The sequence below is a fragment of the Balaenoptera ricei genome, chromosome 2, assembly GCF_028023285.1.
Source record: "Balaenoptera ricei isolate mBalRic1 chromosome 2, mBalRic1.hap2, whole genome shotgun sequence".
Lineage (NCBI taxonomy): Eukaryota > Metazoa > Chordata > Mammalia > Artiodactyla > Balaenopteridae > Balaenoptera > Balaenoptera ricei.
The window spans coordinates 182,887,031-182,909,197 of record NC_082640.1 but is presented as its reverse complement, the minus strand read 5'-3'; the positions used below and the strand labels follow the sequence as shown (position 1 = coordinate 182,909,197).

The following is a 22,167-nucleotide window of genomic DNA, read 5'->3' as shown; positions in this document are numbered from 1 at the left end:
GAGGAGGAGCGAGGGCCCCCCAGGGAGAAGCAACCTTCAGCCAAGGAGGCCGTGCAGAGCTCACCTCGAACCCCAGCCCTGACGGCCCGTGTGCCCACCGCGTGCACCGCATCACCAGTGGGAGGCCAAGGCTGGCTCCCGCGAGGCAGGGGGCCCTGCGCTGGGGGAAGCAGAGCCCCTTCCTCCCCTCCCTGCTAGAACCTGGGCCCTACCCTGACTCCTGGCCCAGTGCTCGTTGTGTGATGCTGGGGCCACCTGCACCTGAACGCGCTCTGATCTGGAGGAGCATAAGCTCTTTAAACGACAGGTAAATTACACAACTGGGCGTCAGCTTCTCAGCTGCTGGGGCCTCGGTAAAGTCAAACTTCTTTCAAGATGTACGGGCCTGAAGCAATTCTCCCAGACGAGCGCAGACCTGCTCTGACCCCAGTGGCCCCTCCAGACCTGCCAGCATTGTCATTGGAGAAGCAACAGCCAAGTAAACTCCAGATTCTGTGAAAACCAAGGTGCCATGTTTTAACAGAGCTAGAGAGGCGTCCTGCAAGTTCACTGTGATGGGGAGGGAGGGAGGAAGGCAGGAATACGTGCTTTATAAGAAGTTTTTGGGAGCAAGACTTCTGACACAGGACTGAACCATTCCCAGCCCTCCTTGGCCTCCCCAGGAAGCCTCGGTTTAAAAATGCATAATTTATGCGGATGAGCCTATGCATATTCATGAGCTTGCAGCCTTCCGAGGCCAGTCGCTGTCTGTGAAAAATCCTCCCGCAATGAATTATTGCGTGAAGGAGCTACGGAAGCCGAGGGCAGGCCTCCAGTCCTCAAAATGACTACAATCTCTAAAGCTTGCTTTGAAGAAAATGCTCCCAATGTGCCTGCCTTTGGTCAAATGAGGGGGGTTGCAGAGAATGAAGTCTCCACCGTGGGGAACCCCTGAGCCCCCAGGCTGCATAGATCAGGGTGGACCAGCAACATTTCAGGGAAACTGAGGCAGGTCTCCGTTCCCCAGAGCAACCCTGCATACCTAGCAGGTGTGACTCAAGACTAAGCCTCCTAAGCCTCTGATCACAGACTAGCAAGAGCCTAAAAGGCCCTCTGGTCAGTTATCATCCTTTCTGGGCCTCAGTCTTTCCATCTGTTGACTGGGGAGGCTAATCCCTCCTTCCATTGACTCTGAAACATACTTTTGACATTTAAGCACCTTCAAGACAGAAGTGTGCCCTGCCATCAATGCCTTGACTGGGGTCAGGGTTTGAATGGCAGTGTTTCCTCTTTCTAAGCGGTCCAGAAGATAAAGTGTGTGTTACAATCAGTGCATCCTAGGCTCTGATGAAATACAGCAGTAAGCTACCATTTACTAAGCATCTATTGTATGCCAGGCACCATGCACACCACTAAGCACAGGGGCTGGCGCATAGTAGGTGCTCAATAAATGTGCGTTTCCTCCCCTTCTCAATCCTAGGAAGAAAGGGCAGTCCTGCTCATGGCAATTTGCCTGGGAGAGAAGTCTGTTCACGAAACTCCTTATGTCCGCATTTTATTCAGGGAGCTTCATGGTGTTTGAAGCATTAATTAAGTGGTGCAGGGTTTTGTTTTTTTTTGTTTTTTTTTTTGTGGCGCAGGTTTAATTTGGATTTGGGGTGGGGTGGGAGGACTGAAAAGTTTTCCCAAACTAGTCACAACCCAATTAGAATGTTACTCATGAACCCCAAGGCAGTGATTCATTTACTATTCCAGCTGGCATTTCTTGCTTACAAGCAACTCACATGTGACTCAACTTTGATTTTGCTTATTAAACATTAACGAGCACACTTCCTCATCCCCAAAAAAGTCATTTTGGAAGCCTTGCTGCACCTGAGCTTGTGCGCCCATGACTGTATATTTGTGTGTGTGTGCGCACACGCACAGGTGCGTGCACCTGCACCCTGGGGTGAGTTCATCCAGGAGTGTCCCGGGATGTATGATGTGAGGGTCTGCAGTGCTGGCTTTGTTGACACGTGACCTGTGCTGTCACAATAGGGCCCTGCACTCGGCTTAATGTTCTGCTTGAAATTCTTTTGCACCAGGCCCTGCGAATTGTGTAGCCAGCCTGGGTGTACTTGTGCATGTCTGCACGTCTGTGTGGGCGTGAGTCCATACAGATGGGGTGCAGGAGTGTGTGAGGACATGTGTGGGTGGGGACTGAGGAAGTGGACATGAGGGGACATTGAGTGCCAGAGGGTGCCTTAGAGAGGGACCCACAGCCCACAAGGGAAGCCCCAAGATGCAGATTCCATGGGCCTGGGTGCAGCTCAGGAATGCAGGATTTTCGCGAGCCCCTCCCTCAAAGTGACTACAGTTTGGGAACCACTGGCCATAGGTCTTAGGTACTGAAAATCAAGGCCATGACACAGCGGCATTCTTTAAGGGTGCGTTAGAAACTCATGCAGCTCAAAACCATCTCACCGCCCACGCTATTATCTGAGTTCAGGTTCTCAAAGGACCAGCCGCCCACCAGGAGCGCCAAGGAACCAGTGAACCTTGAGGCTGCTAGCCAGGGGAAACCCAACCAGAGGCCTCCCTCAGCTTCCCGGGCCCTGAGCCAGGAGGTGACTCACGGCAGAGCAGGACAGAGTGGCCTTGACGGCCAGCCCTCCCAGCCCGCGTCCCTGCATCAGTGGGGCAGGGCCAGGGCTGCCACTGCTGCGACTTCTCCGATTTATCAGCATGGGTCGTACAGTGGGCCCTGCTCCCATGTTCCCGCCCTTGCCCGTGTTCCTGGCCTGACTCTCACCCACACTGAGACCCACCCTAAATCAGAAGTGATTGGCATTGGCCAGCACCCCCGATGCCATCAGGGGATGCCACCTCCAGAAGCCCAGGGGAGGGCCTAATTGTACCCTCCTGGGGCCTAGCTGGCACTGGCCCTCAGATTGCTGGCACCTGACCCCACCCAGAATAACTCTGTTCCCAGGCTCCATCTCACTGAAAAGCCATTCCAGGGTCAAGGTGGTGCCCCCTCGCTGAGCACGTCACGGCTGGGTGAGGGGCTGCAGGCCAGCAGGCTGCCGCAGGGCAATCCCTTGAGCCCTCTGAGCCTCAGTTTTCTCATCTGTGAAACAGCCCTTTCCTGTGCCGGCCCTTGGCCTGGGGTCTGGCTCCTGCCTCCGGCCTCCCTCTGGCCACACGTCCTCCCAGCAGCCCCTCTTGGCCCCCAGAAGCTCATCTCGGTTCCATCCCTGCCCTGTGGGGTTCAGGAATGGAGACACTCATCAGCATCAGTGTAAATTAGACTTAGAGTTCTGAAACCTATGGTTACCAAGGAAGGGAAGGGGGGAGTGGGATGAATTGGGAGACTGGGACTGACATATATACACTACTATGTATAAAATAGAAAACAAATGAGAACCTACTGTATAGCACAGGGAACTCTACTCAGTGCTCTGTGGTGACCTAAATGGGAAGGAAAGCTAAAAAGGAGTGGATATATGTATACGTATGACTGATTCACTTTGCTGTACAGCAAGAAACTAACACAACATTGTAAAGCAACTATACTCCAATAAAAATTAAAAAAAAAAAGTAAATCAATATACTCCAATAAAAATTTTTTAAAAATGTATCATAGGGCTTCCCTGGTGGCGCAGTGGTTAAGAATCTGCCTGCCAATGCAGGGGATACGGGTTCGAACCATGGTCTGGGAAGATCCCACATGCCGCGGAGCAACTAAGCCCGTGTGCCACAACTACTGAGCCTGCGCGTCTGGAGCCTGTGCTCCGCAACGGGAGAGGCCGCGACAGCGAGAGGCCCACGCACCGCGATGAAGAGTGGCCCCCGCTCGCCGCAACTGGAGAAAGCCCTCGCACAGAAACGAAGACCCAACACAGCCATAAATAAATAAATAAATAAATTTATTTAAAAAACTGTATTATAAAAAACGAATGTATGTTTGAAATATAGTCACAATCTGAAAACAAAACCAAAAAAAAAAGACTTAGAGTTCTGCAAGCTTTGGGTGGACCAGGAGGAGCTCCCTGTCTCCCAAGAGGAAAGTGACCCCAGGACGGGAAAAAGGCTGGCCCAGCACCACACTGCCAGCCTGAAGCTGTAATGGGACAGACATTTTCTGCTACTCCCTCCCTGCCATTGAATGATTTCTTCCATAGCTGCCACTGCCAAACACCTACTGTGTACCAGGCACTCTGCAGGCTGGATTCTGGAGCCCCTGAAATGATCATAAGTGGTAGGCAGGGCTGTCATAGATGAGGAGATGAGGGCTCAGAGAGGTTAGGCATCTTGCCCAAGGACACACAGCTTATGAGACCTGGGACTGAAGCTGGGGCCTTCACAACGACACCTCGCCTCTGAGCAGCATCAGCCTAGCCCCGAGCTCCTCTGGGCCTCTAGGGTCCCCATGCCAGCCGAGGCTGTGTAGCTCCCATGGGTCCACCCTCAGATCCCTGACACAGCCCAGGTGGCTGGGAGCACAAGGCCAGCCCTCCTATTATTCACACCTCTCTTTGTTTGCCAGTGGGGAGCTGGCCCAGAGGCCCCAGCTTTGCCAGGAAAGATAACACGCCAACACCTGACTCATCCTCCTCTGCGCTCCATCTCAATTTCCCCAAAGAACCCAAAGGCCTGTTGTTCCTGGCCCAGTGCAGGAGGCTGGACCTCCCTCTCATGAAAGGAAGACAAGCCATCAGCAGGATTACAGGGTTAGAGTTACAGCTTTTCCTTGTGGCCACCTGTTCCCTCCTGTAACACTGCATGGGCATGAGGGGCGGGTGCCTGCCCACTGCGGGGTCTCGGGCAGGGGCGGCATCGGCGCCCACAAGCCCGGCTTCACCTGCATCGTGGAGCCCATGCAACTCTTTTCAAGGTCGGTGCTACTAGTCCCATGTTAGAGGTGAGGAAACTGAGGCTCACTCAGACCACACAGCCGGTGGATGACTTTGCCAGGGATCCCTGCCCCATGCCGGGTGGCAAGCTGACTCACTTGTCCTCAAAACAAGACTCAGAAGACGTGAACTCGTGTATAAGCGCACCCTGCCCGTCCACACCTCTACATCTAACGTGATACTTGCCTCAAGCAGAAATCGTAAAGAGAGAACAAAAATGCGAGGCCACAAAAGGGAGCCATGGAAGGTCAGCCTGCAGCCCCCCTCACCCCTTCCTCCTCTTCCTTCAGCACAGGGAGCTGGGCGGCTGATCTGGGAGAGAGTCACGGCTCCAGTCAGAGGTTCGATGGAGTCCCTGGATCAAAGGATGCCTTTGGTCTCCAAGTGTCATGGGTGCCACCATGGGGGAAGCAGGGCAGGGGGGCGGCCTTCCAGGCTAGGAGATGGGTCCCTCCCTGCCCTGGCAGACCCTGCCACGCTGGTGATGCCGCTGCCCACACAGGGTTAAGATGATGTAACAGGAAGCAGCCTAGTGCTGGGACAAATTAACGTCTTCAGAATGTTGGCAGGCACTCCAGTGACACCTGGGCATGAGCAAAACGTGGCAATGTCTTGTGTCTCCCCACCCCCAGTGATGAGACACTTTAATATCACCCACTGCAGCTCCACCCATTTTACACATCAGGGAACTGAGGACCAGAGAGGAGAAGGGATTTATCCATGAACCCCCAGGGCCAAGGGGGACGTCACATGGGGTGGATGGGACATTGGTTGGAAAGCTCTCTGGCTTTGCATCCCAGCAGCCCTGCAGTTGAACCCTCATGCCTCCACGGACTAGCTATGTGATGACCCACACCCTCTGACCCTCGGTTTTCTTGTCCATAAAACGAGAGTGTTAATAACACCCAGCTACCAGGGTTGCAGGGAAAAGATAACAGACACTACGACTTAAAGGCTTTGCAGACAACTCTCAACCCTAAGTCTGCGTAAGGGATGTTGGAGGAACCATGACTAGCAGCATCAGAGAAATAACAAGACAGTTTGTTGAACACCTGTTATGTGCCAGCTTCCAGATGTAAAGATGACTCAGACATAACTGCTGCCCTCAAGATGGTCAACATCTAATGAGAAGATGCACGGAGTGGAGTGACGGAGGCACACAGCGGAGGCTCTTCCCTGCCGGGGAAGGAGACGGGGGAAGGGCAGGAGGGCATCCCTGGGAAAGATAAGGCATTCCAGGAAGAAGGAGCAGCACTGGTCAGGACCAAAGGGCGAGAAACGGCGTGAAATATGTGGAGTTCCATCTGCTTGGCTGCACGCGGGATGTGAGGGGGTGGGGTGCTGGCAGGGCTGGGCAGGGAGCCTGGGGTGGCCAGCGGTGTCAGGCCACCCAGCGAGGGCCAGTGGGTGCCAGGCCAAAGGGCTCAGACTCAACTCTAACGGGGAATTCTCCCTGAAGGGTCTCACTAGCTGAAGTGTCAGGGACCCCAGGCCACTGGGCTGAGACAAGAGGTTGCCCCGCGGAAAGGGCAGGTGGGGGGCTGGGGAGCTTCCGTGGGGGACAAGTCATCAATAGGCAGGACCCCCCAGCACGGGCTGCGCTCGCTGTGCCACCTCCCCTGCCTCCTTCTCACGGCCATCTCGAGGTGGGCCCCGAGCTACAGACGGGGAAACCAAGGCTCAGCCAGGGGCAGGCGCTCAGCAGGGAGTCGAAGCGGGGCCACCTCCCACCAAAGCCCTTGCTCCTTCCTTTGACTATGCTGCCTTTCAGCTTCCTGGAGTATTTCTTCCGTTATCCACACATTTCAGGGCTTGTTTCCTAATTCAGGCTTCACTATTTTAAAAAACTTCTATTTCAAAATGTGCATTTTTTATGCATATTTTTAAAAGGTAGCAGCTGATTCTTCTGGAGTCAGCCCCCCATGCGTCCTCTCCCTCCAGCCCCATTTTCTCAGGGCCATAAATCACTTTCTTAAAGGGGGCCGGGAGACAAGCTGCGGTTCACCAGCCAAAGAGGTTTGGGCTCCTGAGACCCAGAGGGGCAGCCGGGAGTCGCCAGGCCCTGAGGCAGGCACTGCTCCCCTGGGAAAACGCCCCAGCCCCTCGTGTCTGCTCCTCAGACCAGCTGGCCCAGAATGCTTTCTGCCGCTGCAGGCCTGAGCTCCGAGACCCTGATCTTCACCCTCTTTGGCTGCACACACAGGGCTCAGGGATGTGCTGGGGGTGAAGGTCCAGACCAGCCAGGTCCTCAGTCCTGTGAGCCTGGAAGGTGCAGAACCGTCAACATGGGAGACATTCTTGGGGGGATGCTCTGGTTGCCAATAAGGAGAAATTTGGGGGTTTTACTTGCACTTAAAAATTTACCTGTTGTTGATCTGCAATTCACACTGAAGCAGACGTGTGCATTCTATCCGGCAGCCCCGGTGTCGCTCACAGCAGTTACAGTGAGTGCCTACCCATGTGTGTGTGTCGTGGCGGAGTCCAGGGACAAGGACTTGAAATAAAAAACGCCTCTCCTGGGGGCTGTGCTGGCTGCACTCTCTCCAGGCAGAGGGCTTGGAGCTCCCAGCACGCTTGCACTGAGAGCCGGCTGATGGCATTTTAAACACCAGTCGCTTGCCGGGTCCATCAAGAGGGCCTCTGGAGCAGCTCCGTCTGGGACGCGGTGATTAACAGCTCCAGCCTGGGCTGGCAAAAGGCCTTGGCTTTGACACCTCTTACCTTCTGACGCTCAGAATCACTGGAAATTAGCATCTCCACTTCCTTCCTGCTGCTTGCTTGTAAAACCCAAGTGAGGTCTCTCCACTCCTCTGCTCTAAACCCTTCCACAGCTCCCACCTCACAGAGGGTCAAAGCCAAGGGCCCCTCTTGGACTGCAAAAAGGCCCTTCACAACCTTTCTGCCCCCTCCTCTCTGGGCTCATCTCTTCCCACACCCCTGTTCACTCTGCCCAAACTGACCTCACTGGTGTTTTTTGAAGAGATCAGGCACCTCCACCTCAGGGCCTTTGCCCCTGCTGTTTCTTCTGCTGGGAACTCCCTTCCCTCAGCCATTCCCAGGGCTCACCATTCAACTGTCACCCTCTTCGAAAGACCTTTCCAGGCTCTCTCCAAAGCGCTGCTCTCTCTCTTCCCTGATTCACTGCCCTCCATCCTTTTCACCCTCATCACCATTGTACATCCTTTGGCTATTTATTTTGTTCATTGTCTGTACACTGAAGTGTCAACCCTGTGAGGGCAGGGACCACACACTCTTTACAGCTGATCAACAAATGTTTGTTGACTGACTGATTGACCAAATGCTGCTGCTGCCTCTGCTTCTGTGCCAGGTCACCCAGGACCTTCCATGCAGCAGGCCTTGCTTCAAGGACTCGCTTTGTAATAGGAAGACCCGTGTGTGAGGCTGTCTTCAGCACCCTGGAGGCTCAGCTCCTCCTGGGCCCTGGATGGCTGTGCTTTCGTGTGCCTCTGAGCCAGTCGTGCTGCCCTCTTATCTGGAAGACTCTTCCCTCCCTCGTCACCTCCCAATTGCCCCTCAAGACCCAACTCAGGGTCACCTCCTCCAGGAAGCCTTCCCTGTCTATCCCTCATAATTTGAGTCACAGCACATGGGTTGCTGGGCTCTCATTGTCCTTCTTCTCAGTTGTCTCCCTTCCCAGCTGTGACAGAGAGCCCTCTGTGTCCCCAGGACCCTGCGGTGGCCCGACCGACAACAGGTGCTCAGGGCATGATTGGCAGCTAAGTAAACAATGGCTTGCATAGTTTCTTTGTATTTTCTTTTAAGATTCTCCTTCATAGATCCTGGTGCTTCACTAGAAGATCTTTAGAGGCACTGGCTCCAGACTGGTTCATTTCACAGGCAGGAAAACTGAGACCTGGAAGATGAAAGGCGTGGGAACTAATTCCTTTCCAGCATGTTCTCTGAGCCCAGCACCAGTGTCTGAGCAGGGTGACTCCTCCCCTGGCCACCCCCAGCTGCTGTGGGACTCTCCGTGGCCATTCCTTGGGGGGCGGAGGTCACAGCCTGCACCGAGGCCATGGCTTACTGGGATGCTCAGCCCAGACCGAGTCCTTCTGGAGAGAATAGACTTGGATTTTTCATAGAACGATTAAAAGGGTTTCTAAGCCCCCAAACTTCCCTTTCCACAGCAAGAGAAAAGCCTAAAGAGCACAGAGAGGATAGGGCAGGGAGAGGAGGGGCCCAGGAGGGAGGGAGAAGGGCAGGGGCCACAGGTAAGGCGGGTGCTTGCTGGCTTTCCCTTGGGGCAAAGCCACCTAGAGACATCTGAGACCCTTGGGCCATTTCCTTTGGTCCCCAGCAAGAGCCCCGGGAAACTATAAGCTTCTCTGAAGAATCCTGTACTTGTGCCTGCAGTGGGCTGAAGGGTGGTCCCCAAAGCTATCAGGCCCTAATCCCTGGACCCTTTGAATGTTACCATATGTGGAAAAAGGGTCTTTGCAGGTGTGATTAAATTAAGGACGTCAAGATGGGGAGATTATCCTGGATTATCCAGGTGGGCCTAAATGCCACCACAAGCGTACTTATAAGAGGGAAGCAGACAGAGATTTGGCACACAGAGGAGGAGAGGGCAGTGTGGCCTTGGAGCCAGAGATGGGAGTGATGTGACCACAAGTCCAGGATGTCCAGAACCACCAGAAGCTGGGAGAGGCCGGGGACAGAGTCTCCTCCAGTGGGAGCCGAGCCATGCTGACCCCACAGGAAATTAATACAGCGCCTCAGCCAAACTGTGCAGGAGCTGGGGGAGTCGGGGAGGAGGGGGAAAGAAAGCGGGACCCCTGGGGTTGAAGCCACCTGACTCACTGGGGCTGGGGTGCAAAAGCTGGGCCTCCTTGTCTCAGACTCCACGGTGCAGTCTGTACCCCAGAGCTTCCGCACGCAGGGCCAGGCTACTGCAAGGTCCTGGGTGACCCAGCAGAGAAGCAGAGGCGGCAGCAACATTTGGTCATTAATCATTCAACAAACATTTACTGATCAGCTGCAGACGAGGAAGGCGTGGTCCCTGCCCGCACTGGAGTGTACAGACAATGAACAAAAGAAAGCTAGACGTGTTTCTCTCCAAAGTCTTCCCATGGAGTTGACAGTTTTATTAAACCACTATTTATTTTATTAAACTATTATTTAAAAAAAAAAAAGGGGGGCTTCCCTGGTGGCGCAGTGGTTGAGAGTCTGCCTGCTAATGCAGGGGACACGGGTTCGAGCCCTGGTCTGGGAGGATCCCACACGCCGCGGAGCAGCTGGGCCCGTGAGCCACAGTTACTGAGCCTGCGTGTCTGGAGCCTGTGCTCCGCAACAAGAGAGGTCGTGATAGTGAGAGGCCCGCGCACCGCGATGAAGAGTGGCCCCCGCTTGCCACAACTAGAGAAAGCCCTCGCACAGAAACGAAGACCCAACATAGCCATAAATTAAAAATAAATAAATAAATAAATAAATAAAAATTAAAAGAAAAAAAAAAAGGAAAGCATTAAAAAAAAAAGAAGGCCAGATGTCACCTGAAACCCTACCCTTTTTCCCTCCCTCCTCTCCTAAAGCCTCTCCTAATAAGCCACGTGCATAGGATAGAAGCTCTGCTCTAATAGAATCCCCCCCCACTTCTGCCCTTGACCGCTTGTGCTATTTCATTCACACTTAGCAGCCATCCTATAAGGTATCATCAGCCTCGTTTTGCACATGAGGAGACAAAGGCCCAGGGAGATTATATGACTTGCAAAGACCACACAGCACCAGGTGCAGAGCTGGCATGCCAGGGCCAGCCTGTCTGATTCCCCGTCCCTGCTTCCCACCTGTGTCCCGCGTGACTGTGGACATAGTGGCAGGATGAGGAAAGAACCTGGGACTCCTGCTGGCTGCAGCATCCACACCCAGCCCCAGGGCCTGGAGCCCTCTTAGGATATGACCCGCCCTTCCCAGGTTATAGACTCAATTGAGCATTCCAGGGCCATCAGGGTGGGCTCCAGAATAGAACATAATTGTTCCCTCGGGGGCAGCCTAATGAGCTCGCCGTCCAGCAGTGGATTTGTTTTCCACCCGCTGACTGTGTTCTCTCACCTCCCGCCTGGCTCCTGGCTCAGGTTTCTGCTGCACAATCGGCCTGACCATTGGCACCTCCGCCAGGTCCCAGGCTCTTGCCCAACCTCATGGGAGGATGCTCCCGGCCTAGTTCCAGAGCTCTCTTTTGACAGACGCAAGGGTACAAATCCAGGAAGGGCAATGTCACCCCCCTTGGGACCAGCCACGGGGAGGAGGCCAAATAACTCATGATAAGAAAACCCACAGGTGCCCCCCCCCCCGAAACCCAGATGACAGGCCGGGCTTGTCTTCACTGCGCATGTGGTCTGGACACCTGCCTCATCTGCATTTCACCAGGCTGCATAGACACAGCCCAGTCACTTGGACTGCCCAGCCAAGCAGAGCTTCAAAGCTGGGGAAGAAGTCAGCCAGGCCTGGGCCACTGCCAGTCAGCACCTTCTCTGATGATGTTTGTCCCTTTCTTTGGAACTTGCAGAAGCCTCCAGATTTCCAGCTTTCTCCATGTTCCTCCTTCACACCAGCCCTCAGAGGAGAGGCTCTGACCCCAGCCTGCAGCTTCAAGCAGCAAATGTTTGCTGGCAGCCTCTCTGCACCAGGACCCTAGAATTATCTCACTGAATCCTCACCACAGCCTGTGAGGCAGCTGCTGCTGTCATTATCCCCATTTTACAGATGAGGAAACTGAGGCATAAGGTCTCAGAGCCGAGAGGTGATGGTCAACAAGCACATGAAAAGATGCTCAACACCGTTAGTCACTAGGGGAAAGCAAATAAAAACCACAATGAGACACCACTTCATACCCACTGAGATGGCTAGAATCAAAAAGATCATAACAAGTGCTGGTGAGGATGCGGGGAAATCAAGACCCTCACACGCTGCTGGTGGGAATGTAAAGTGGTGCAGCCTCTGTGGAAAACAGTCCGACCGCTTTTCAAAAAGGTAAACATGGATCCAGGAATTCCACTTCTAGGTGTATAACAACCCAAGAGAGATGAAAACCTATGTTCACACAGAAACTTGTGCACTAGCATTCACAGTGGCATTACTCATAAGAGCCCAAAAGTAGACACAAGCTAAATGTTCATCACTTGATGAATGGATAAATAAAATGTGATCTAGATCCGTACAATGCAATACTATTTATCCACAAAAGGAACGAAGCACTGATACGTACCCAAACACAAACGAACCTAAAAATGTTATGCTGAGCGAAAGCAGCTGATCACAAAAGGCCACGTATTGTATGATTCCACTTACATGAAATGTCCAGAACAGGCAAACCTATAGAACCAGAAAGTAGAGTACTGGTTGCCAGGGGCTGGGGGTTGACTGCTAATGGGTTAGGGGTTTCTTTGGTGGGGGGTGTTAAAAATGTTCTAAAATTGATTTTGGTGATGGTTGCATAACTCACTTTCAATGGGTAAGTTGTATGGTATGTAAATTACATCTCAATAAGGCAGTTACCAAAAAACAAAAAAAGTGATGGCCCAGGACTCTCCACAGAGCCTGCAGCCCTGAAGGTCACTGGCTATACCCTCCTGCCGCCCTGTGGGACTCAGAGGGGCCTGAGCACAACTCCCCTGACCGGCTGACCCCCCAGCTGATCCCACAGCTTCAGGGCAGGCTTGGGAGCCTGGGACCCCCGCATGCTCTGAGCTAAGGCCACCCCCCAGACCCCACAGGACCAGGGAGACCCCAGCTGTGGCCTGTCCTCCTGCCAGATGCGCCTGTGTGGATGCTGATTGGAGTGGGGCTCCTCCCAGGAATTGGACGGTCTCACGATGGCACAGCTGCCGGTCCTGGTGGCACCTATTTATTTATAGCGCCTTTGCCTCCTGGGTTGGGTTCATGGTTGAGGCTCCTCCTCTCTCAACAAGTTTCAAGATGGAAAGAAAAGGGAAGGCATTCCATGCGGGCTGAGGGATGGAGTTTTTGCAGGGCCTCCCCGTGTCCACCTCTGACAGCGCTGAGGGCTGGATTTCCTCCTGGTCACGCCCCCAGATGTCAGGAAGGAGTACCTGCTGGGGCAGGCTCCCAAGATCCAGGCTGGAACTCAGTGGTAATTCATCACCCACAAGTGCCCAGGCCTGTGAGACGGGGACAGTGCCCCCTCACAGAGCTGTGACGGCACGGGGTAGCAAACGCAGATGGGAGGGAGCTGCCCAGAGCAGGCCACGCAGCCGCTGCTCAGTGAACCGGAGCTCGTGGCCGTTGGTGCTTCTCTCTCTGGGAGGAACTGGGGAGGCCTGGGGTGGGGCCTGCCCGATGGGTGGAGCCACAGCCCAGGCTCTGTTCCAGCCTCAGCCACACTTCTTGGGTGTGAAGGTGCCAGGAGCACCCACCAGCAGCAGTTCAGGGATTGACTTTAGCCCCGGGCTGCGTGGAGGGGCCCCACCGTCACAGGCGCGGCTGCGCCCCCTGTGGTCCTGGGGCAGAGCCGGGGGCCAGCACCTGGCTGACAGGCACCGAGCAAGCAGAGAACTGCTCCAGAGACATGCTGGGCCTTTGGAGGCCCCTCCGGAGTCCTAAGATTCTGCTACAGGAAAGAGACCTGATTATCTTATGTAACATTCCTGAGCCCAGATTCTGATGGAAACCTCTTCAGAAAGGGCAAAGAACTTGCTGGAGGTCACTGAGTACTTTCATGTCAGGACTGAGCTCAGGGCCAAGTGTCCAGGCTTCAACCCCGGTGCTCCCGCTGGCATACCCGTGCCTTCCAAAGGAATTCAGAGCGAATCTCATCTGCTGTCTTGGCTCTCATAAAAGCCCTCTCCCAAGCCTGCTCCCTGATCCACTGGCCTTCTTTGGGAAGGACTGAATCTCTCCCGGCCCCTCCTCAGGCTGCAAGGCTGCTTGGTGCAAAAGAGGAGACCCAGGTTGGGACCAGCACACCTGCCTCCTGGTCCCACCTCCCCCACTGTGTGCTCTGGGGTAAGTCACTCAATGTCTCTAAACCTCAGTTTGCCCATCTGTAAAATGGGAAAACAGTGTTTACCACATAGGGTTACAGTATAAGGAGAGTTGTGCTGAATTAGGTATGCGAAAGGACCTAGGAAAAGGGGAGACAGCATTTATTTAGTGCCTACTGTATACAGTCTCACTTAGTGCTCTCGTAACTTAAGTCTATTAACACTGTGGAGGAGGAAACTGACGTGGGTTGGTGAAGGTAAGTCTGCAGGAGGAGACCCAGCTCTCCCCTCACACTGCAGGGTCCAGCAGGTCATGTGCACAGAGGACGAGCTGACGACAAACAAACTGAATGAGGGTGTCCACTCGGACTGCCAGCTCATCCCTCCAGCGAGAAGCGGCAGGAAGGGTGTTTTCGGCACCAGTGCTTTGACGTGTTTTTCCACCCAGAATAAATGAGGTGGGATTCCTAGAAATGTGTTTAAACCTGGTAGAGAGTTCTTTAAACAGTTTGACTTAGATGTTGAAATACATCTAAGCCCAGAACTGCAGGAACATCTGTGCCCCAACACGAAGCCCAACATCCCCAAATTCCAGTTTTAAGTCTTGCAATTTGGGTGACATCATCGACTCTTGGGGCAGGGCTCGGAGACCACCTCCAGTCCCTGCAAACATTATTTTTAAACCAGGTCTGATCTCGTTATACAAAACAACGTGTGTCATCCATTGCCACAGGCCTCTGTTAGGCTGTGCATTTTTATTTAAATTCGTTTAGTTATATACTATTAAAAGTCAGGTAGGAAAGCCTGTAACAAAACTGATGCTGCAGCATTTATTTGGTGATGTCGTACAATCGAGGAAACAGTGTGTTTATGAGAAGAATGAGGTACAGACTCACAGTTTTTATTTTCCAATATATTTGCATAACCATTTCCTTCCAAACTCACGTCCTATTTTTTTAATCTGTTGATCTCAGTGATTAAACTGGCTCATGAACTATTCATCCCAGCTCCCTCCTTTGTGCCTTAGCAAATAATAAATCAAGAGAGCTTTTTGGCAATAAGCAGCAAACTTTTCTCTTGCTTATGTTTTCCTCGCTGGTGTTGTGACCACATCTTTCAGAAATTAATTTTTGGGCTTTTCAACGCAGGTTCAAATCTGTGGGAGAGAACACGTTTTGAGAAATCTTGCCCCTGGTTTTGGGATTTGCATATCAGGACTCATGATTTACATTTCAGAGGCTTGCTGACCACAGCACATACAATATGCTCCAAACATTTCATAATTAAAATGGATTACTTTTTAAAGAGTCAATTGGGAAAAAAAGTTAATGGGGGGCAGATATTACTAATCTGTTCCCTAATGGGAACCTGTACCCTGCCCTCATGCCATTAGGTGCGGCTATAGGACTTGTTTTAGCTGATGAAATGCTGGTAGTGATGATACTAATCACTTCTGGGAAGAAGCATTTAATTGCCGGTGTGATGTCTCCGCCCATCCCTTCACCTGCCTCATGAGAGGGGGAGCTCGGTCCCTATGGAGGCATCACACCCACTGAGTCACCATGTAGGCGACCTGCCCTGGAGAGTTACCCAGACCTGCAACAGACTTTGCATGAGCGAGGAATACACCTCTGTTGCTTTAAGCCACTGAGATTTATTTTTTTCACAGTATACCGAGCCCATCCTGAGTAATAGTACAAACCAAAAGGGGCTGTTTTGATCAATGCAAAAACTGGAAATCAATAAATATGGATGATAACAGATACCTTTGGCCCATCTCAGCCACCAGTTTCTGTATTTTATTTTGCCTGCATAGTTTCAAGAAAAAAGCTGATAAATGGTTGCAGACACCAACAGCTTTGTGTCATTTTAAAAATATAATTTAAAATATTTAAAATGTACCTGCTATCTCAAGAAAGGTCAGTTAGAATGGACCCAATACTTTAAAAGAACAGAAGTTGGGGTGGGGGGGGGGAATTCCCTGGCGGTCCAGTGGTTAGGGCTCAGCACTTCCACTGCAGGGGGCATGGGTTCCATCCCTGGTTGGGGAACTAAGATCCAGCATGCTGTGCGGCGTGGCCAAGAAAAAACAAAAACAAAACAAAAAACAGAAGAGGGTAACTTTTATTTCCTGGTTGAATTCCTAACAGCTTCTAAGCTGTATTTCTTGTCCTAAGTGTAAAAGCCCCCGAGGGTGCTTCAGACACTGGAGCTGGGACTGGAGCCGCGTAGATTTCTTCATTTGCTGCTCAGAGGTTCACGGGTAGAGCCGGGGTCCCTGAGCCCTGCCTGATGTCTGAACACAGGACACATGTGCAGAGCTGTGTGCTCACCTGTAGGATTCTACCGGGGTGGATGCAAATTAAAAAACCCCCTCTGGGAACAGAAAGGGAAGGAGGCTTGTTCTGGGTCACACAGCAACGAGCCCCCAACACATCTCCCAACACCTGGTATCCTGTGAGCGGTACAGGGGTGTCCAGGTTGGCACCAGTCAAGCTGCTGTTTCTGAGCAAGAGAAGCAGATGGTGGGGTGAGGGGGGCCCTCCAGGAGTGCAGGGTCCCTGGGGCTGCAGATTCCGGGGAAGGGTCCCTGGAGGAGGTAGGGCCCCACCAGCCTGTAGGACGGGCCGGCTTTGAGCGGGAGGAGCGAAGGGGTGAAGTCCGCGCACAGGTGCCGAGGGGCCTGTGTTAGGGAATCAAGTCCCGGCTCATCACTCTCTAGCCGGTGACCCTGAGCCAATCTCTCTTTCTCTTGGGCCTCAGTTTCCCCCTCCATACATGGGGATCCACGGGTAGGGAGTGTGGACTTGGAGTGTGGCGTGAGCTGTGACGCATGGGAACCGAGAGGGGCGGAAACGGGGCGCTGTCTGGAGGGTCCTGAGCCGCCCCTGACCCCAGCCTCCTGTGCCAGGTCTGACGCTCCGCAGGTTAAGCCCTTCTTGCCGTCACTAGCACAGGTACCTGGACCACCTATGGCCACAGTTTTAAGGTTCATTCCTGAGGACCACTGGCTGCCACCCATACCTCCCTCGGCCCGCGGTTCACGGGAGTCTGAAGGCGACATCTCATCTAACCCCCATGACACCCCCGAGGCCTTGGTGTCACCCGCACTTACAGATGCGCCAGCGGAGGTTGAGAGAGGAGGAAGACCCGCCTGTGTCCCGGGATGGGGACAGGTCTGCCTGACCCGGGAAGTCATTCTCTGTCACCTCCAATGCGCTGTGACCAACCCCTGGGGCTTTGCCAGGTCACCCCCCTGCACCCCGAGTCCCTGACAGATGAGCCGTCTGTCCTCTGGACCGTCCTGGCAGGGGGGCAGCATCGGGCCTCGGCCTCCCCGGCCCCAGCAGCTGCCAGGTCCTCCCGTTCTCCCCCCACCCCCCAGTGGGCCTCACCCTCTCTGCTCAGGACCATTTCGCCAGCCTCCTCCCCGGCCTCCTGGCCCCCAAAGTCTCTCTCCTGACCTTTCAGCCCCTCCCCCCACGTGGAAGTGATCCAGGCATCTCCCCGGCTCCCAGCCAAGAGGTGACAATGGAACCCAGTTGCTGTCTGAGGTCGGGGACAGCCCTCACCGCCAGGAAGGGAGCCACATAGAGAGATGCTGAGACCCAGGGGCCAAGCCTGCCTCTCCTGGGAGAAGACGCTTCCTCTCCAAGAGTGGGGCCTAAATAATTAATAATTATTAAATAAATAATAATTAAAGCGTTTTGCTTTTATCTCCTCACGGAGATGCTCGCCCCAGACCCAGGCCCAGAGGTCGGTCAGTAACCGTAAAGGAGAGCAGGACCCAGCCCACAACTCGGACGGAGGTGGAGGCTATTCTGCACCCTGGCGGGGGGCTCACCTCGAGGTCTGGGGGCAGGAGGTTGGGGCAGGCTGACTCTGGGCTCTGGGATGCCAGGAGCTGAGTGAGAAAGGGGTGGACCACCCCGATGTCAGCCCCCAGCCCCCCTCCCCCCAGAAAAACCACTTACAACTGTACAAACAATGTGACTGCAGTCCCCGGGGTTGGGGGGATGGAGTGGGCAGTGGTGCTGGTAGAAGAAGGTTTTACAGAAGGAGAAAGGAGGTCACTCTGCTGGCTGAGCCCTCACTCAGGTTAGGGGTGTCCATCCTCACCACACCCTCAGGGAAGGGCAAATGTCCACCTGTCACTGAGCCCCAGAGAGGTTAAGTGACTTGCCTAAGACCACAGAGCCAGGGAATGGCAGAGCGGGGATTCAAACCCCAGGCTCTGATGGACCTGCATTCAGGTGCTCTGCTGAGAATACAACGGCATATTCCTTGGTGCTTGGAATCATGAAATTGCTTTGCTGGAAACTTTCCCAAACATGGGAGGAACTGACAGCACAGAGGCTGGATTCTCTTCCTGTGGAGTTCTGCCAAGAGGTCAAAGTCACCACAAGGTCAAAGGCAGGAAAAGACAGTCAACAGACCCAGGATATAAGGAGTCCCTCTACCCAGGCATGTGCCAGCACTTGTGCCAGACACTGTGTAAGTCTCAGGGCCAGTGAGGGACGTGGCAAGGCCCCACTTTACAGATGAGGAAGCTGAGCCTCAGTGAGGAAGTGAGCTGTCCAGCCCTCCACCTTGCTGAGGGGCAGAGCCAGGTCTGGAAGCCAGGCGACTGTAAGGGAAGCACCTTCACTGGACATGGTTACAGGCTGGCAGTTCTCGGTGCAGGCGAGTTCCTGCTATAAATATGATGCTGACTCCTGGTAACCTTAGCCTCCAGGCTCCCCTGCCCAGGCACAGGGCCATAAATCCCAGAGCGGACTACCTGCCACTGCGCTCCGTGCTGTGGAATTTTCCTGACACTCTAACAAGATTCCACCTTTTTTTTTAACAGGCTCCAAATTACTGGAAATAATTGGAGCCTGTAACATTGGAGAAGTGTTGAGCTAGCTGTCTCCAAATGAGAAGGGCCATTGCTCACAGGCCATTGCTCACAGGAGAAATGTTGAGCTAGCTGTCTCCAAAATGAGAAGGGCCATTGCTCACAGGAGAGCCAGAAATACCTGCAAGATGGCCAGCTTCCCCATCCCCCAGGTAAGCAGGGTAGGACTTCCTGGAAGGGGCATCTGATCTGGGTTCTGCACAAACAGGGTCCGGGAAGCTGGGTTCAAAGCCCAGCTCTACTATTGACCAGCTGGGTGAACTTGCACAAGTCTGTCTGCTTCTCTGTGTTTCAGTTTCCTTAGTTATACAGTGGAGTTCATGCCACCCCCCTCCAGGGATTAAACGGTGTGTCCACAATGGCCAGGACACAGCAGACAGTTTGGTCCCTTCATTTTCCTTTTTGGGTTGCAGCTCATTTACTGGTTGAATAATAAAAACAACAGCTATGACTGCTAACAACAACCCTGGCATTATGTTCAGTGTGTTACATGCTTTCGGTCACTTAATCCTCCCTGGAACTTGAAGAGCTAATGTCTATTATTTTTTATTATTTATTTATTTATTTATTTATTTATGGCTGTGTTGGGTCTTCGTTTCTGCGCGAGGGCTTTCTCTAGTTGCGGCAAGTGGGGGCCACTCTTCACCGCGGTGCGCGGGCCTCTCATTATCACGGCCTCTCTTGTTGCGGAGCACAGGCTCCAGACACGCAGGCTCAGCAGTTGTGGCTCACGGGCCTAGTTGCTCCGCGGCATGTGGGATCTTCCCAGACCAGGGCTCGAACCCGTGTCCCCTGCATTGGCAGGCAGATTCTCAACCACTGCGTCACCAGGGAAGCTCCGCTAATGTCTATTATTGTCCCCATTTAACGGATGAGGAAACTGAGGCACAGTACCCTTGAGTAATCTGCCCAAGGTCACACAGGTCGTGGGCAGAGAGCTGAGAAATTTCCCACTGTCTACACGGACACAGAGATTGAATACTGAGAATAGGTGGAAATATTTCACAGCAGCCTCCTGGGCCCAATCACTGCTGCACAGTAGGAATCCAATAAAGACTTGAATTTCAGACAACAGACTCTAGGAGCGCTCCCCCCTCACCATAAACAAACATACATCCCTGCACACAGGCTCTGTCTTTACTCCTGCCAACCAGGTGTGATCCCAAGCCCAGCACATCAGAGACCAAAGACCATCACACGGTATTTTGTGGGCGGGAAGCCAGGCACCAACCTCACCCAGAGAAGCCCACCCAGCCAGGAGGGGCAGAGCAAGAACGCTGCCCACCAGCTTCCGACCCAGCTGACCTCCTCCCGACCCGACAGAGAAGGCTGTCTCCTCCCAGCCTCCAGCCACACACAGACACACACACGCACACACACACACTCGGTACCCATTCCATCGCCCCGAAGGGCTAATATTGTCCTGGGCTTCCTGAAATACCCATCCCCACAGCAGGGTGGTTTTACAAGCTGCTAAAAGCAGGGCTGTGTCCCTGGTGGAGGGAGAGAGCTATTCCGGGTTTGCGTCAGGTGTGGGCAGAGCCAGCCAGAAAGGGCCTGTCTGCGCTCCCCCCACCATGCTGGCTCAGCGCACAGCTCCTGGCAGCCACAGCCCAGAAGAGGGCGAGGTCAGGCCGGTTTTGTCGATGTCCCCCTCCCCAACACACATACACACACCCTCTGTTCCACATCTGACTCAGCCAGGCCCAGGCGCTGGAACCGTCCATCCGACACCATGCAGAGTGGGCACACACCGCTGTTGCCCACAAGGCGCCCACAAGGCACCCTGAGGCCCTCCGGGACAGCCTGACCGGCCCGAGATTCCCCACGGCGACGTTTGACGGAGAAGGAATCCGTGGCCTACAGGCACGCAGCGGCTTAGGCGCCGAGACTTGGCTGGAGGGGACCGGGCAGGGATGCACGGGCCCGTGGGCTTCTGTGCACCGGCCCGGGACCCCCACTTGCTGTTTCCACGAAGACACTGCTAAGCGCTCACTACACACCTGCAGACGCTTTCATGCGTCACCACAGTCAATGTTCACGACCCCCTGTGGGTTACGTACTGTTACCACTGCCTCCTTTCTCACCTGGGGACGCTGAGGCTCAGAGCAGTCAAGCCACTTGCCCAAGGTCACCCAACTTGGAAGTGAAGGAACTGGAACTTGAACCTGGGCAGCCTGACTCCGGAGTCCCCAGTACCTTCCCTGGATTAAGCTGTCTCCAGCCCCCGCCCCACCCGAGGCAGGTTCAGGGTGACGTCCACGTCAGAGCTTGTCCTCAGCTGGACGGAGCCAGGGGCCGCCAGCCAGGGAGTCCCCGCCATAGCCCCTCACCCCGGGCAGAGCAGAGGACATGTGGGCAGACTCCAGTGTCAGACCACCCCTCCGCCTGCCTGTGTCCCTGGCCGTTTCCAGCCTAGAGGATGTGGGGGCCCATGGGGGGCCTGCTTTGTGCTGTCAGACCAGAAGCTCAGAACTTCCTGGAGGTCTCAGACCTCCGGGGAGTCTGATGGATGCTGTGGGCTCCCCCTTCCCCCTGATGACAGGTAAACGTTCACGCACACTCGTTTGCACGTGATTCCAGAGGCCGGCACCCTGAGCCCACCCAGGGTCCAGCCGCAGCCAGGGCCCCTGCTGCACCTGGTGGGTCGCTCCGGACGCCCCGCTGAAAGCCGGGAGGGTCTGCAGCAGAAACAGCTTCCTGCTCTACCCCCGTCAGGAAGCCGGGCGGGGGTGGGGGGGCGTGTGAGGCACAGTGAGCTTTGAAAGTCACTCGCCCCCCTCCAGGAGCCAGCCCCCCCAGGCATCAGGCCCAGAGGAAGGGGGTCCAGCCCCACAGCTGCCTGCAGCCTGCGGGGGGCCCAGCGCCCTCGGTGACCAGTGGCCTTGGCTCTGCAACCAGAGCAGCAGTGGGTAAATATAGCGCTGCCACTCACCGGCCGAGGGGCCCTCGCCGTCCGACATGGTGCAGGAGATGGGCGGGCAGCCCGCCACGGCCCGCGGGGACGCTCAGGGCCCTCGGCGGCTGTCACCCACCTGGTGGGGCTCGCGGCTGCCGGCCCCGCTCAGCGTCCAGTCCCCAGGCAGTGTCCTGCCCCGGCAGCCCTGGCTACCCGCCCCCCATGCTGGATCAGGCAGATAAGAACGCACTCCAGGGCCAGGAGCCGGCGGGATTGGTGGATAAATCTGGGCACTGCCCTCCCCTGCCCGGGCCTCTCCGGCAGCCTCAGAATGTTGCCCAAGAAACCGCTGCACCCCTGGGTGCTTGGTCAGGCTGCGAGACCCCCGCCCCAGCCTGGGACCCCAGAATGCCTGCAAGCTCTCTCCCTGGGACTGGTCCCACCCACGCAGTAAGGTGCACTTAGGGGCGTTAGAGAAGGATGACAATGAGTGATGCCACCCTGGAGCATGTGCCTGGTGCCGGGGTCGTGCTGAGAGCT

General features: G+C 54.5%; 1 protein-coding gene across 1 annotated transcript in view; it reads right to left on the bottom strand.

The window, feature by feature from the left end:
• Positions 1 to 21,847, bottom strand: part of EML1 (EMAP like 1) — a 205,611-nt gene extending 183,764 nt beyond the window's left edge. The window contains exon 1 of the mRNA XM_059914983.1: positions 21,664 to 21,847. Coding sequence (XP_059770966.1) covers positions 21,664 to 21,691 — 28 coding nt within the window. The 5' untranslated portion in view covers positions 21,692 to 21,847. The remainder of the gene's footprint in view (positions 1 to 21,663) is intronic.
• Positions 21,848 to 22,167: the final 320 nt, after the last annotated feature.